The 16,477-nt window shown below is 49.3% G+C and overlaps 1 protein-coding gene across 1 annotated transcript in view; it reads left to right on the forward strand.

Annotated features, from left to right (window-relative positions):
* Positions 1–16,477, forward strand: part of galnt9 (polypeptide N-acetylgalactosaminyltransferase 9) — a 367,007-nt gene that overhangs the window by 60,566 nt on the left and 289,964 nt on the right. The window contains exons 3-4 of the mRNA XM_041202235.1: positions 9,369–9,535; positions 11,557–11,731. Of these exons, the coding sequence (XP_041058169.1) occupies positions 9,369–9,535; positions 11,557–11,731 (342 nt within the window). The remainder of the gene's footprint in view (positions 1–9,368; positions 9,536–11,556; positions 11,732–16,477) is intronic.

Genomic DNA, 16,477 nt, shown 5'->3' on the forward strand with positions numbered 1-16,477 from the left:
GGGTGGGGGCATTTGGAGGCAGGAGGTCATATGATGAAAACTCCAGGAATACCTCCCATTGCAGGGACCAGGTTGGGCACATACTAGGGACCAGCACTTGTAGGAAACATAACAGCCAATTTGTGCACAGTAAGCTCCCACAAACAGTAATGTGCTAATGAACAGATCAGTAGGGCAGATGGTGGCATAGTTGTATGGTCGCTGCACTAGTAATCCGGAGATACGTGGGTTCAAATCCCATCATGGCAGCTGGTGGAATTTAAGTTCAGTTAATAAATCTGGAATTACAAAGCTACTCTCAGTAAAAGTGACCGTGAAACTGTCACTGATCGTCAGTTAAAAACCCGTCTGATTCACCAGTGCCCTTTAGGGAAGGAAATCTGCCATCCTTACCTGGTCTGGCCTACATGTGACTCCAGACCCACAGCAATGGGGTTGACCCTTAACTGCCCTCTCCGATGGCCTTGCAAGCCACTCAGTTCAAGGACAATCAGGGATGGGCAAACAAATGCTGGCCTTGCCTGTGACACTCACATCCTATTAAAGAATAAAGGGGTGGGAGGATTGAGGTGGGGAGGATCCTGCTTTAGTGTTGTTGGTTGAGGGATAAATATTGACAGGACAACTCCCATGTTCTTCTTTGAAATAGTGCCATGGAATCTTTTACATGAGAGGACAGACAAGGCCTCAATTTAACATCTCGTCTAAAAGCTAGCACCTCTGACCGTGTAGCACCGCCTCAGTACCGCACTGAAGTGTCAGTCTTAATTTTTCTATTCAAGTCTCTGGAGCGGGCCCTGAACCAACAACCTTCTGACTCGGCGGTAAGGATCCGCTGTGGCTAAAGACCTGCTGAGCCTGGCTGACAGTCACCCAGGTTGCCTGATGAAAGGAAGATATGTACAACCCCGGGACTTTGAAATCAAACCAGTGCCCCCATGTGCACCTGAAACACTGTTTTGGGAAAGAATTTGCTGGCTCCCATACAGCAACTTATCTTATTAATTTGTTTAAGCTGAACCCTTTTCAAACCACATGCATCAGTGAATGAAAATACACGCAAGTATCTTCCTCCCTGTTGGTATCTCCAGCTTGGCTTGCGAGCGGTCAGGGTTCCTAGTTAATGACACCAATCGAACTGTGAGGATTCCTAATTAATTAAAACAGACCGGAATTGTCAGAGGAGAAAAGACGTGGATAGAAAATCCATCCGAGAAACAGTTAAAAAGCTGCTTTTATTCCGCCACAGTGTAGTCGATCCTTAATAGCTTAACAGGGTCCCCTGATTCTTACCAGCTCTGCATTAGCAGCAAATGATCATTGATATAGGAACAAATTTTTAAAAGGTTTCTCAAACCCGAATCTCCCAACTCCTGCGACCCAGGACTGGGAACGTCTGTAGGGCCAGTGAAGGCTGTTGAGATTGGTAAGGGTGGGTGGGGTGGGGGGATTGGGGTGGGGAGGATAGGGGTGGGGAGGATTGTGGTGGGGGGATTGGGGTGGGGGGATTGGGATGGGGAGGATTGGGGTGGGGGGGATTGAGGTAGGGGGATTGTGGTGGGGGGATTGGGGTGGGGGGGATTGGGGTGGGGGGGATTGAGGTGGGGGGATTGTGGTGGGGGGATTGGGGTGGGGGGATTGGGGTGGGGGGGATTGGGGTGGGAGGATTGGGGTGGGGGGGGTGGGGTGGGGGGATTGGGGTGGGGAGGATTGGGGTGGGAGGATTGGGGTGGGGAGGATTGGGGTGGGAGGATTGGGGTGGGGGGGGGTGGGGTGGGAGGATTGGGGTGGGGGGGATTGTGGTGGGGGGATTGGGGTGGGGGGATTGGGGTGGGGGGGGTGGGGCGGGGGGGATTGGGGTGGGGGGATTGTGGTGGGAGGATTGGGGTCGGGGGATTGGGGTCGGGGGATTGTGGTGGGGGGGGATTGTGGTGGGAGGATTGGGGTGGGGGGGATTGGGGTGGGGAGGATTGGGGTGGGGGGATTGTGGTGGGGGGATTGTGGTGGGGGGATTGGGGTGGGGGGATTGGGGTGGGGGGGATTGGGGTGGGGGGATTGTGGTGGGGGGATTGTGGTGGGGGGATTGGGGTGGGGGGATTGGGGTGGGGGGGATTGGGGTGGGGGGATTGGGGTGGGGGGGATTGGGGTGGGGGGGATTGTGGTGGGGGGATTGGGGTGGGAGGATTGGGGTGGGGGGGGATTGTGGTGGGGGGATTGGGGTGGGGGGATTGGGGTGGGGGGATTGGGGTGGGGGGGATTGTGGTGGGGGGATTGGGGTGGGGGGGATTGTGGTGGGGGGATTGGGGTGGGGGGATTGGGGTGGGGGGGATTGAGGTGGGGGGATTGTGGTGGGGGGATTGGGGTGGGGGGGATTGGGGTGGGGGGGATTGAGGTGGGGGGATTGTGGTGGGGGGATTGGGGTGGGGGGGGTGGGGTGGGAGGATTGGGGTGGGAGGATTGGGGTGGGGGGGATTGTGGTGGGGGGATTGGGGTGGGGGGATTGGGGTGGGGGGATTGGGGTGGGGGGGATTGTGGTGGGGGGATTGGGGTGGGGGGATTGGGGTGGGGGGATTGGGGTGGGGGGGATTGTGGTGGGGGGATTGTGGTGGGGGGATTGGGGTCGGGGGATTGTGGTGGGGGGGATTGTGGTGGGGGGATTGGGGTGGGGGGATTGGGGTGGGGGGATTGGGGTGGGGGGGATTGTGGTGGGGGGATTGGGGTGGGGGGATTGGGGTGGGGGGATTGGGGTGGGGGGGATTGTGGTGGGGGGATTGGGGTCGGGGGATTGGGGTGGGGAGGATTGGGGTGGGGGGATTGGGGTGGGGGGATTGGGGTGGGGGGATTGGGGTGGGGGGGATTGTGGTGGGGGGGATTGGGGTGGGGGGGATTGGGGTGGGGGGGGTGGGGCGGGGGGATTGGGATGGGGGGATTGGGGTGGGGGGGATTGGGGCGGGGGGATTGGGGTGGGGAGGATTGGGGTGGGGGGATTGGGGTGGGGGGGATTGGGGTGGGGGGATTGGGGTGGGGGGATTGGGGTGGGAGGATTGGGGTGGGGGGGGGTGGGGCGGGGGGGATTGGGGTGGGGGGATTGTGGTGGGGGGATTGTGGTGGGGGGATTGGGGTGGGGGGGATTGTGGTGGGGGGATTGGGGTGGGGAGGATTGGGGTGGGGGGATTGGGGTGGGGGGATTGGGGTGGGGGGGATTGTGGTGGGGGGGATTGGGGTGGGGGGATTGGGGTGGGGGGGTGGGGCGGGGGGATTGGGATGGGGGGATTGGGGTGGGGGGGATTGGGGCGGGGGGATTGGGGTGGGGAGGATTGGGGTGGGGGGATTGGGGTGGGGGGGATTGGGGTGGGGGGATTGGGGTGGGGGGATTGGGGTGGGAGGATTGGGGTGGGGGGGGTGGGGCGGGGGGGATTGGGGTGGGGGGATTGTGGTGGGGGGATTGTGGTGGGGGGATTGGGGTGGGGGGATTGTGGTGGGAGGATTGGGGTGGGGGGGATTGTGGTGGGGGGGATTGTGGTGGGGGGATTGGGGTGGGGGGGATTGTGGTGGGGGGATTGGGGTGGGGGGATTGGGGTGGGGGGGATTGGGGTGGGGGGATTGGGGTGGGGGGGGTGGGGCGGGGGGGATTGGGGTGGGGAGGATTGGGGTGGGGAGGATTGGGGTGGGGGGGATTGGGGTCGGGGGATTGTGGTGGGGGGATTGGGGTGGGGGGGATTGGGGTGGGGGGGATTGTGGTGGGGGGATTGGGGTGGGGGGGATTGGGGTGGGGGGGATTGGGGTGGGGGGATTGGGGTGGGGGGGATTGGGGTGGGGAGGATTGGGGTGGGGGGGATTAGGGTGGGGGGGATTAGGGTGGGGGGGATTGAGGTGGGGGGATTGTGGTGGGGAGGATTGTGGTGGGGAGGATTGTGGTGGGAGGATTGTGGTGGGGGGATTGGGGTGGGGGGGATTGGGGTGGGGGATTGGGGTGGGGCATTGTGGTGGGGAGGATTGTGCCTGAAGCCTGAAGCCCCTTGCTCACTCTCAACAAAAGGCCCCTTGAAAGTTCCGAACCTCAATCTGCTGCTTAGCGGAAGCCGGAGCCTTTTGTGAAATCTCAGCTCCAGGACATCACTGCAGGAGTTCCTCAGGGTAGTGTCCTCGGCCCAACCATCTTCAGCCTCTTCATCAATGACCTTCCTTCCATCGTAAGGTCAGAAGTGAGGATGTTCACTGATGATTGCGCAATGTTCAGCACCATTCATGCCTCCTCAGATACTGAAGCAGTCCATGTCCAAATGCAACAAGACCTGGACAATATCCAGGTTTGGGCTGACAAGTGGCAAATAACATTCACATCACGCAAGTATCAGGCAACGACCATCTCCAGCAAGAGAAAATCTAACCATCGCCTCTTGGCATTCAATGGCATTACCATCGCTGAAACCACTATCAACATCCTGAGGGTTACCATTGACCAGAAACTGAACTGGACTAGCCATATAAATACTGTGGCTACAAGAGCAGGTCAGAGGCTGGGAATCCTGTGACAAGTTACTCACCTCCTGACTCCCCAAAGCCTGTCCACCATCACAAGTCAGGAGTGTGATGGAATATTCCACACTTGCCTGGATGAGTGCAGCTCCGACAACACTGAAGAAGCTCGACACCATCCAGGACAAATCAGCCTGCTTGATTGGCACCACATCCACAAACATTCACTCCCTCCACCACCGACACACAGCAGCAGCAGTGTGTACCATCTACAAGATGCACTGCAGGAATTCACCAGGGCTCCTTGGACAGCACCTTCCAAACCCATGACCACTACCATCTAGAAGGACAAGGGCAGCAGATAGGTGGGAACACCATCACCTGGAAGTTCCCCTCCAAGTCTCTCACCACCCTGACTTGGAAATATATCGCCGTTCCTTCACTGTCGCTGAGTCAAAATCTTGGAACTCCCTCCCTAACAGCACTGTGGGTGTACCTACACCACATGGACTGCAGCAGTTCAAGAAGGCAGCTCACCACCACCTTCTCAGGGGCAATTAGAGATGGGCAATAACTGCTGGCCTTTCCAGCAATGCTCACATTCCAAGAACGAATAAAACAGGACATAGTTTTTTTGTAGAGAGAGGGATGGAGTTGGTTGTCAGGCAATTCGAGTTTGGAACTGGGACTGAAGACATTGGCTTCAGTCTTCCTAATTTTTAATAATCTCCCTCATCGAGCTTCCCCTGAAATGTATCCACACTGTGCATCTCAACCAGTCCCTGTGGGAGCGAGTTCCACATTGTCACCTCTCTCTGGGTAAAGAAGTAGCTCCCTAATTCTTTATGGGATTTATTAGTGACGATCTAATGATTATGGCCCCGGTTCTGGACTCCCCTACAAGCGGAAACACTTTCCCTTTGTCTGAGCTTAAACACTGTTTTGGTTTTATCCCCAGTTAACCAAATGGAAACACCTGCTTCTCCTATTGGCGCATTCAGAGAAAATAATAATAAACGTGGAAGCATAATTTCAAACCATTTCACAATCGTGCTGGGGGCTGACTGATTGCAGATTCATACTTTGTGCATAGGTTGATTTTTAACATTAGCTTCATTGAGGGACTAATTAGACCTGAGCTCTGAAGACTTGAAGCAAATCTTACAGTGAGCAGCTGCCCAATTATTACGTGAAAAGTCCCTGAAAGAGGAAGAAAGCAACAAAACAGATGCTCTAACACCAGTTATGTGTGAGTCAATATGTTACTTCAAATATTCAGCATGTTTTGTTTCCTTAGGAAAGAATAGGCAGCTTCCTCCGAGAGCATTGACTGTGCGGGAAGGGTTTGGATAGAGTAAATATGGAGAAACCATTCCCAGTAGCAGAAGGGACACAGCTTTAAGGTGATTGGTAAGAGGGCAATCACAGACAAATTTGACGCCAAGCTAGATAAAGATTTATTAGGACAGGTCAACAAGAGTGAGCTCAAAGAGGTAGGTTTCGAGGAACAATATAAAAGAGGGAGAGAGAGAGAGGTGGAGAGGTTTAAGGAGAGAATTCCAGGGTCCAGGCAGAGGAAAGGACGGCCGCCAATGGTGGGGCGATGGAAATCAGTGGGGGGGATGCTCAAGAGGCCGGAATTGGAGGAGTGCAGATTTCTCCCAAGGTTGTAGAGTTGGAGGAGGCTACAGAGATAGGCGGAGTTGTAGGGGCTGGAGGAGGTAACAGAGATAGGGAGGGTTGTAGGGGCTGGAGGAGGTTACAGAGATAGGGAGGGTTGTAGGGGCTGGAGGAGGTTACAGAGATAGGGAGGTTGTGGGGGCTGGAGAAGGTTACAGAGATAGGGAGGTTGTAGGGGCTGGAGGAGATTACAGCGATAGGGAGGGGTGTGGGCCTAGAGGAGGTTACAGAGTTAGGGAGGGGTGTGGACCTAGAGGAGGTTACAGAGATAGGGAGGGGTATGGGGCTAGAGGAGGTTACAGAGATAGGGAGGGAAGTGGGCCTAGAGGAGGTTACAGAGATAAGGAGGGACATAGGGGCTGGAGGAGGTTACAGAGATAGGGAGGTTGTGGGGGCTGGAGGAGGTTACAGAGATAGGGAGGTTGTGGGGGCTGGAGGAGCTTACAGAGATAGGGAGGGGTGTGGGCCTAGAGGAGGTTACAGGGATAGGGAGGGGTATGGGGCTAGAGGAGGTTACAGAGAGAGGGAGGTTGTGGGGGCTAGAGGAGGTTACAGAGATAGGGAGGGGGTTAAGGCTGCAGCAGATTTGAAATTCACAAATGAGAATTTTAAAATTCTCTGGTAAGACTTCTCAGTCAAGGCCAAATCAGTTAATTGTCAATAAAGTAAGAAAGCTTTCTCATTCCTGTTAAACTGGGAAATGGCAGTGGGTTTAAGACTTGGATCGGGAGGAGAGAGTAAATGCTGTGGTAAATCTCTACATCTGGCATTTTCTTTAACAGAAGCCTCTTTCACTCAGTGAACAGTTGTCGCTCGTCTTGATTGTTGTTTGGCTTCCATTTTGCTTCAAAGGAATGTACCAACTTTTATCTGAGTTTTCACACAAGCCAAGTGTATATGTCGCTAACAACTGCTGTTCTGTGATTGCTACAGATGGGTTTCTAATCTGTCAGTAGAGTTCTTTGTACCTTTCCGGACAACAGGAAATGATCTTCAGATCTCTCAGTGGTGATGATGGACAGGAGAGTGCTGGATTTTGAGTGTTGTGGGATTTTTGTTTCTGCTGAACTATGTGCCAAATAAATGAATGAACTTGCGTTTACACGACGCTTTTCATGACCTCAGTGAATAATAGACCACAGTCTAGAACTAGACAGTATTACGGCTGGGATGGGAGGGATGCACCGTCTGTCTCTAATCCCACTACTACACAGGTTGCAACATATAATTAAATGATTTTTCCAGCTAGCTATATGGCCAAATATATGCTTTACCTTCAAATCTCAGAATGACTACTCAATGCCCAGCTTTCTTTAATAAACAACAAAATTAATAGTTTATTATAAAACTGGACTTGTCAAATAGAAGGCAAAGCTTTTAACATACAGTATGAAATCTGAAAGTATAATAATTACTCTTTCCAAATACCCTAATACACACACACACACACCACCACACACACCAATAAAATAAAATAGAGGAATTCTACCAAAAGGTTAAAAGTCAATGGTTCAAGGGAAAAGGACTGATGAGTGAGTGGTTTCTGGGTTATATGTTTGGTTTCTCAGCACTGGTCTGTGAAACAATCGATGACTCCTGCACTTGTTTTCAGACAGACTTCGCAAAAAACTTGCAGTCAGTCAGTCAATTTTAGAACGTAGAGCAGCTTCGGAGCAACTGCCGTTCACTTTTTGTTTTCAACTGGGTCTGAAGCTTCAGGAATTGTTGTCCTCTTTACACAAGCAGTTGGTCCTTCTTGTTTCCTCCAAAGCAAAACCAGCTGAACAGCTTTTAAACATCGTTTTCCAGACATGGTTTCTTTTCAAAGCCATAAACCACCATGTGACCCTTTTGTAAACAGTCCACTGGGGTCAAGACGTTTCCAGCCTCTTTAAAACTGCTTAGTTACCTTTTCCCGTAAAATGCTGTCTTTTCCAGGAACAGCAGCCACCAGAGTCCTTGCGTTAACCCTTTAAGGACAGTGTCTTTTGAAAGACACAAATTCTTCCAGAATGTTCTTAGTCCTTGAAGATTAACCATTTTCTAGGATTAAAATGTTCCTTACAACAGTGCAGGGGACACAAATCAATATTAAGCAGGCCAGTCGTACACAGTGAGCCCTTAAGATTGATTGGAGTGGGAACTGGAAGTATTTATAATGGTACAGATCAGATGGTAAGGCTTCTCTGTCAACACAGAATGGTTACCACAAATTTTAAACCAGCTCATTGGAAAATCAAGTCACTGTGAATAGATAGTAAAAGCTTTAACAGTTTGAACCAGATGGCTTGCTCATTTTTGTTAAATTGCAAAATGGCTCTGCAGTTAGGCTTGGGCATTGAAGAGAGAGTATCTAATACTGAACTGAGGCACACTACTGGAGTCAGAATAGAAAGAACTTTAATATGTTGTCTGCGAGGAAAGGATACAAGGAGAGAGCAGAAAAATGGGATGAGAAGTGCTGGCATCACCAGAGGGATGAGGGGCTGATAGGCTTCTTTGTCATTGTATATCCATTGTTTCTAGAGCTGGCTTACGTTGAACAGATCAGAAGTGAGAAAGTCATTCATCCCACAAGCCTCAACATGAACACAAAGCTCTTTTTAGTTCATTCGTAGGATGTGGGCATCGCTAGGAAGGTTATTGCCCATTCTTTAGCTGCCCTGGAGAAGGTGATGGTGAGCTGCCTTCTTGAACCGCTGCAGTCCATGTGGTGTAGGTACACCCACAGTGCTGTTAGGGAGGGAGTTCCAGGATTTTGACCTGGCAACAGTGAAGGAACGGCCGATATATTTCCAAGTCAGGATGGTGAGTGGCTTGGAGGGGAACTTCCAGGTGGTGATGTTCCCATCTATCTGCTGCCCTTGTCCTTCTAGGTGGTAGTGGTAGTGGGTTTGGGAGGTGCATTGGTGAATTGCTACAGTGCATCTTGTAGGTGGTGTATATAAACTCATAAAATAATAGAATGAACTCAAATCTTGAGGTCTCCCAAAAGAAAATAGATTATAATTGTTGATGGTCAATATTAGTGTGTTATGATGAATTGCTGCTTTTTACACTCTGTTACTTCTGACGCAGTTATCTGACTAAACCATCTGAATGTAATATTTTAGTTTCTGCTTTCCATTTACATCAGTGATAAGACAGAGCTGCCATTTAATCAGGTACCATACCAACCCTCTTTGCTTCTGGTTTTTGTTGGTTTTAAGGTGTAAACAGATGACATACCAGAGCAACCTCCCTCAGATCGCCGTGGTCTTCATCTTTGTGAATGAGGCTTTGTCAGTCATCCTGCGATCAGTGCACAGTGTCGTCAATCACACGCCTCCACATCTCCTCAAAGAGATCATTCTTGTCGATGACAACAGCGACAGTGGTAAGGATAAAATCTGAGCTACACAAAGCTCCTCTCGAAGAATAAATTGCATTCAATCCCATCGTCCTTGGCTCCACGATGTTCTTCCCTCTATGCCTCATTACAGCCAGTACAGAATCTTAGATAAGAACAGAAAGTGCTGGAAATACTCAGCAGCTCTGGAGAACCTGTGGAGAGAGAAACAGAGTTAATGTTTCGAGTCCAATATGACTCTTCTTCAGCACAGATTCTTAGACTTGTGACCAAGCCAAATGACATTTACCTCTTGCTACATATCCATTTATAAATATTAAACCTCCTCCCATTTAATTTATTTTGTTTAAGTTCTCCTGCTGTATGCAAATCCAATCATAAGGTCTTGGCCAGTTAAATCTCTGGTCTCTACCAGCCTTGAATAAGCCAAATACAAAGAGGGATGCAAGAACCTGAGTCTCTAAATTCCCTCTACTTAATGCCTTCCCCAGGGGGTTTGGAGGAGGTTGAGATTTTACTCTGCTGCATCATGTTAACTGATCAGTCGGGGGTCACAGGAGTTTGGGGGGGGGGGGGGCGGGGTCCAAGATTGCCAGTTCTGGTTGGGCGTATTCCTGGAAGTTCCATCACATGATGTTCCATTGCCCATTGTCCCGCTCCTGCCATTGATCACCCAACATGTCCATCCTCATGGCTCCCGACCTTCACACAGCCGAGTGAGAAGCAGACAGAGGAATGGTTCTCAGTTTCTGTCAGACAGTCTGTCTTCCCATCTCCAGTATTTCTTTATAGTTAATAAGCAATGGAGTAAACCTTAGCAATCACACAATTTTTGGCTTTGTTGATTTCCCCCCTGGGTGTTTTGCACAGCTGTACCTTAGAGATCACTCTCTACATTCTGGAGACTCCAGCACAAACCTGGAGGACTGGCTATCATATTGTCGGGGCGGGGGGGGGGGGGGGGGGGGGGGGGGGGGTGGGTGGGTGGGGGGGGTGGGGTGGGGGGGCGTGGGGGGGTGCACAGATACCAACTCTGTGTGTTATCCTAGGTGCCCAGTTTTAAAGGCATCATGTTGGCAAATATTTTCATGGTGGCAGAAAGAAAACAGTGCAATTAATTTGTAGTAATCCAATGGGATAGGCTAATTCTGTTCCTTTGCCAATTTAGAAATGAAGGTGTTCCTGCCACTAGTACTTCTATGTCTGTCTCTCTTTCTCTCACTCACCATCTCTTGCCATATCTCTGTCTTGGCCTCTCTCTGTCTCACCTTCTCAGTCTCTCTCTTTCTCTCACACACTCACTGTCTCTCTATCTGTCTCCCTAGCTCTGTCTCTCTTTCACTATTGTTGTAGTGATAATGTCACTGAATTAGTAATCTGGAGTCCTATATCAATGCTCTGGGGACATGGGTTCAAATCCCACCCTGGCTGTTGGTGGAATGTAAATTCAATGAATAAATCTGGAATATAAAGCTAGTCTCAGTAATGGTGACCATGACAACTATCAACGATTGTTGTAAAACCCTACCTGGTTCACTAATTTCCTTTAGGGAATGAAATCTGCCATCGTTACCTAGTCTGGCCTGTGTGTGACTCCAGTGACCTAGCAAGCCCCTCAGTTCAAGGGCAGTTAGGGATGGGCAACAAATGCTGGCCTTGCCAGTGATGCCCACTATCTCCATAACTGTCTTGACCTCACTGTCACTCCCTATGTCTATCTCTCTCACTTTCTGTTTCTGTGCTGCCTGTGGGGACCAGATTAATTGTTGTGATTTCCATGAGTTTACACCGATGTTTACGTTTTAGTGCATGCTAACAAGATTGACAGGAAATTTAGACATCAGCAAAATGGGCACATGAATTGGGTGTAACTTCCTAATTCCACTCCCGTCTCAAATATTCAATGATGGCCTGAAAAGGACAAACGACTGAGAAAGACTGAAGTTTAGGTTGTTGAAAGACTAATTGGTTTCAAATGAATGCATGAAAAGCGTAGCTAACTCAGTCCCAAGTTTCTAATAAAGAGACCTTGTTTTCTGCTGTTTTAGTGGAACTGAAATTCAATCTGGACCAGTATATCAACAAGAGATACCCTGGGCTTGTAAAAATAGTTCGCAACAGCAAGAGGGAAGGGCTGATTCGAGCCAGAATACAAGGCTGGAAGGTAGCCACAGCACCAGTGGTTGGGTTTTTTGATGCTCACGTAGAATTCAATGTGGGCTGGTAAGTTGTGTCATTCTACTGGTATTCCATCAAGCTTCTTGCTCATTCTCAACTGCTCTTTATGAAGATGTGAACGATAGGGAAAGGACCTCCACACATTCTGATGCTTCATGCACTTCTACACTCCACACTAACCAGGGGACCCCCCTTGGAGAGGTGTAAAACGACAATAAGAACCAGAGGCCAATTTGGTGTGAGGGGGGAAGAAATCTTGGAAATTCACCTCTGACCACCTCCCCCCCAGTTGAGCAAACGAAACTAGCCCAGGAGAGCCTGCTGGCCTGATGATTACTTGCGGAAGCTACAATTTTGTAAGAGGTGATCTCAGTCCCAAGCAGCTTAACTCATGGTGTCTGAAGCAAGGAATTCAGTAAATCCCCTCACCATTAAGACAGCTAAACACAAAATTCAGAAATAAATCTTAGCACTGTTCCTGTAATAACCCTTAATTATAAGGTCATAGAATCATATGGCACAGGAGGCAATTCAGCCCATCAGACATCAGCTGGCCCTTTGGTAAAGCTATCCAGCTAATCCCACTCCCCTGCCCTTTCCCCACATTTTACCCCTTCTGCTAGTTATCCAATTCCCTTTTGAAAGTTGCACCTTCAGTCCCAACTTTCCAGTCAGTACACTCCAGATCACAACTAGGAAATTCCAACTTTTGACAAACAGTTGGGCTACATCTTGCCCATTTAAGTCTACAGAGTTCTGGAGTTTAACATGACAAAGAGCTGAGAGTAGTCTGGATAGAATCTGTCGACAGAGGGTGAACTTGAGGCCTCCCTTCTAAAGTGTGCATCCACTGATGTGGTCACTCTGTAACTAATGTAGACAAAGGTGTTGACAGGTAAGACAGGGTTTTGGATCTCTGATTGAACTAAAATTCTAAACAACTGGGTGCTTTGTTGCTGCATTCAGAGACTTTTCGCACTTGATAACCATGGCTTCACATTACCAAGCAACTCACCAGCATCTTCCAAATCTACGACCACTACCATCTAGAAGGACAAGGGCAGCAGACACATAGGAACACCACCACCTGGAAGTTCCCCTCCAAGCCACTCACCATCCTGACTTGGAAATATTTTGCTGTTCCTTCACTGTCACTGGGTCAAAATCCTGGAACTCCCTCCCTAACAGCACTGTGGGTGTCCCCATACCACATGGACTCCAGCAGTTCAAGAGACAGCTCACCGCCACCTTCTCAAGGGCAATTAAGGATGGTCAATAAAACTTCTCGCCAAGACAATGGTGCCCACATCCTGTGGGTGAATGAATAAAAAAAAACCCGGAAATTTTGTAAATTGCTCATCCTCAATACATTCCATTTATTGGCAGCAATGGAAATAAGGTAATCAATATTGCTGTTGTGTAAGAGGAAGTGTTTTGATAGCTAATGGAACAAAGTTCCTTTACAGTCAACCTTGATTAGTCAATGGTGGCACTGTGCCAATTCACCACTTAATGCCAGTCCAGTAGTTGCTCAACTTTGATATTTAAAGACATGCTTACACTTTATGTTGCTTTGGAAACCATGAATTAAGTAATGGCAGACAATATTTGTTGTGCTATTATTGCCCATCTCCCAATAGCAGTTTGAAACCTGGGGCCAGATTTTTGCCATTGAGGCAGGGAACTCGAGTCAGGAAATTTCTGGACTGGGCAGACCTGTGTCTACTTCTTAGATTCCCCCGCCTGCCATGTTTTCAGGGCAGAATGGAGTCAGGCCCACCGTCGCTAGAGGCAGTTTGCAAATGGTGACAGAGGCAGGCGAGTGCTGAGGTGGGCTTATTAGAAGGCCTTCCTCGGTTCTGAGAGACTTTGGCCCAGTTGTATTAAACGAAGTTAGGCCCTCTATCCCTCGCCCCTCACACCCCTTTACCACCCCTTATGTACTCCGCATGCCCTCTTCATGCCCCTTCCATGCCCCCTCGCATCCTCATGCCCACTTATCCACTACGCGGTATAGAACCGATGAGCCTTATAATATCAATGGCATGTCTTGAAATGCATTTGATTGAAAGAAACACCCATTCAGAAATCTGCTTGAAAAAAACAGCTGATCTTGCAATGCTATAAATGCGTCAATCAGAAAGAGCCATTCTTGTATCAATAACAGAAGCTTTCCCTCACTTCAGACCTCTTAATCTTGTCTAAATAGACCTACAGACATTGAAAGAAAGAGTTAAATGAAAGAATAAATTATTGTAGCATCATAAATATGTCAAACAAAACACCCCAGCCTGTGAAAACAGACACCCTGTCAAGCTGATCCATTCAAGAGTCTTGGAGCTCCGCCAAGCATTCATAAGAAAGCCAAATGGAGAAACAAATGATTAGCCTTCTGTTTCTGTTTATACAGTTCACAGATAACCTCATTATGAATACTAGGCTGAGCCCCATAAGTTTCCAACCAGAGATAATTCTTCAGGTTGATGACCTATCAGAACTTGAAAAAGTTATAGATGTAACAAGTTTTAAACAAAACAGGGGCAGGGGAAGGACATCAGCTGTTTTAATTCTTACTTCTCCTCTAGCACCATATTTTGTTTCTTTATTTGTCCCATCATCACCCTGGCTTGCCTTGCACCATCATTCCTTTTGTCATTTAATCTCTCTTGCCCACCACCCTATCACAGACCTTCCCTTTTATATTTTCATCCCTTCCCCATCTTTCCCTACCCCTGTACTTGCTCAAAACTTGTAACATCTCTACCTTAGCCAGTTTTGGTGAAGGTCATCAACCTGAAACATAGGAGCAGGAGTAGGCCATTCAGCCCCTCGAGCCTGCTCCGCCATTCAAACAGATCATGACTGATCTTCTACCTCAATGCAATCTATCTGCATTATCCCCTATTCCTTGATGTCATTAGTAAATAGAAATCTATAAACCTCTACTTTAGACATACTCAATGATTGAGCCTCCACACTCCTCTGGGGTAGAGAGTTTCAAAGATTCAACACCCTCTGGCTGAAAGCATTCCTCTTCATCTTGGTCCTAAGTGGCACAGGCCTGATTCTAGACCCCCAGCCAGGGGAAACATCCTTTCTGCATCTACCCTGTCGAGCCCTGTGAGAATTTTGTGCATTTCAATGACATCACCTCTCATTCTTTGAATCTCTAGAGAATACAGGCCCAGTTCCCTCAATCTCTCCTCATATGACAATCCTGCCATCCCACCAATTAGACTGGTGAACCTTCGTTACTCTCCCTCTATGGCCAGTATATCCTTCCTTTGGTAATGAAAGCAGGTGTAAAACCCTACCAGGTGTAATCTCACCAAGGCTCTATACAACTGCAGCAAGATTTCCTTACTCCTGTACTCAAGTCATCTTGCAATGAAAGGCTCACATACCATTTACCTTCCTAAATTCTTGTTGCGCATGCATAGTAGCTTTCAGTGTCTTATGAACAAAAATGCCCAGGCCCCTTTGGTCATCGACTCTTAACTCTGTTAGTTTGTTAATTTAAGTCATTAACACTTAAGTCATTGGGCTGAATTTTCCCCCCATTGGGGGAGAAGTTGAAGAGTGGGGGCACGCACAAGCACGCTTCCGATTTATGTGGGCAGGCCAGCTCAGCGTGACGTCCGCACAGAAGCACTGTACTCTCCCTGTGCGGGCTGGGGTGGGGATCCCAAAATCAAGAGCGCACTCGTCTCCCTGAGGCTAAGTGCAGCCTCAGGGAGATCGGCTGTAAATGTAAAAAAACTCAAAATAGAAAAATAAAATTTCCCTAACATGTCCCCTCCTGTGACAATGTCACATGAGTTGGGACGTGTCCATAATTTTTACAAAAACTTTCTTAAATATTTTTAAACCTACAGAAAGCCTCATCCCGCCTGTGGACGAGGGTTTTGATGCTTTTTCTAATTCCTGCCGGGGCTCCTGGTCTGTCTGACAACCCTAAGGTTGGACGGACGGGTCCACTTATTACTTTAATGACTCAGTCAATGGCCTCAATGGGCCAATGACAGGTCGGCGGGCCCGCAGCTGATTGTGCTGAGACCCCGCCTACTGAAAAATTTAAATGGGGCGCCCGACGTCACCCACTTCATTTTACGTGTCGGTAAGTGGGCCCTGCCCTCTCTCGCCAATGGGAAAATCCTGCCCATTAGCTCTGTTTCTGCACCCCCCCCCCAACCCCCACCCCCCCCTCCACCAGATGCTGCCTGACCTGTCGAGTATTTCCAGCGTTTTCTGATTTTATTTCAGATTTCCAGCATCCACGATATTTTGGCTTGTGTTAGTCTTTGTATTACTAGATACCAAAGCATTGTTCGGTTCTTGCAGCATATCTTAGCACCTGAAGAGTTTCATCAGCACCTGTCCCCATCGCGCTGACAGGCGGCTTCTGATAGGTCAAACGATACAACCAGCTTCCATGGAAACAACCTGTGCAAACTCCAAGTAGACTCATTAAAACCCGCTCGAAGTGCTGAATGAGCTGCGTTTTTCCCCCAGCTCCCAACATGCTGGTTCATGTTTTCCAGTCGCCAGGGACTGTCATTGTTTAATGTCGACACTGCAGTTTGCAAAGCCAGGTTATGGTTTGAATACCCTTATCGTATATCACGGGCTGAATCTTGTGAGGGGAGTTAGGGCCCCAACATCAGGGTAAAAGGCTGGGGGCCGGGCCTGCACTTGCAGGCAGCGGGACCCACGTGGCAAGCTTACCACAGGCGGATTCTTCATTGGTGACTTGTGGACTTGCCGTCCACAGTGGGCAGGGCCCCTGGTGCT

The sequence above is a fragment of the Carcharodon carcharias genome, chromosome 13 (assembly GCF_017639515.1).
Source record: "Carcharodon carcharias isolate sCarCar2 chromosome 13, sCarCar2.pri, whole genome shotgun sequence".
Lineage (NCBI taxonomy): Eukaryota > Metazoa > Chordata > Chondrichthyes > Lamniformes > Lamnidae > Carcharodon > Carcharodon carcharias.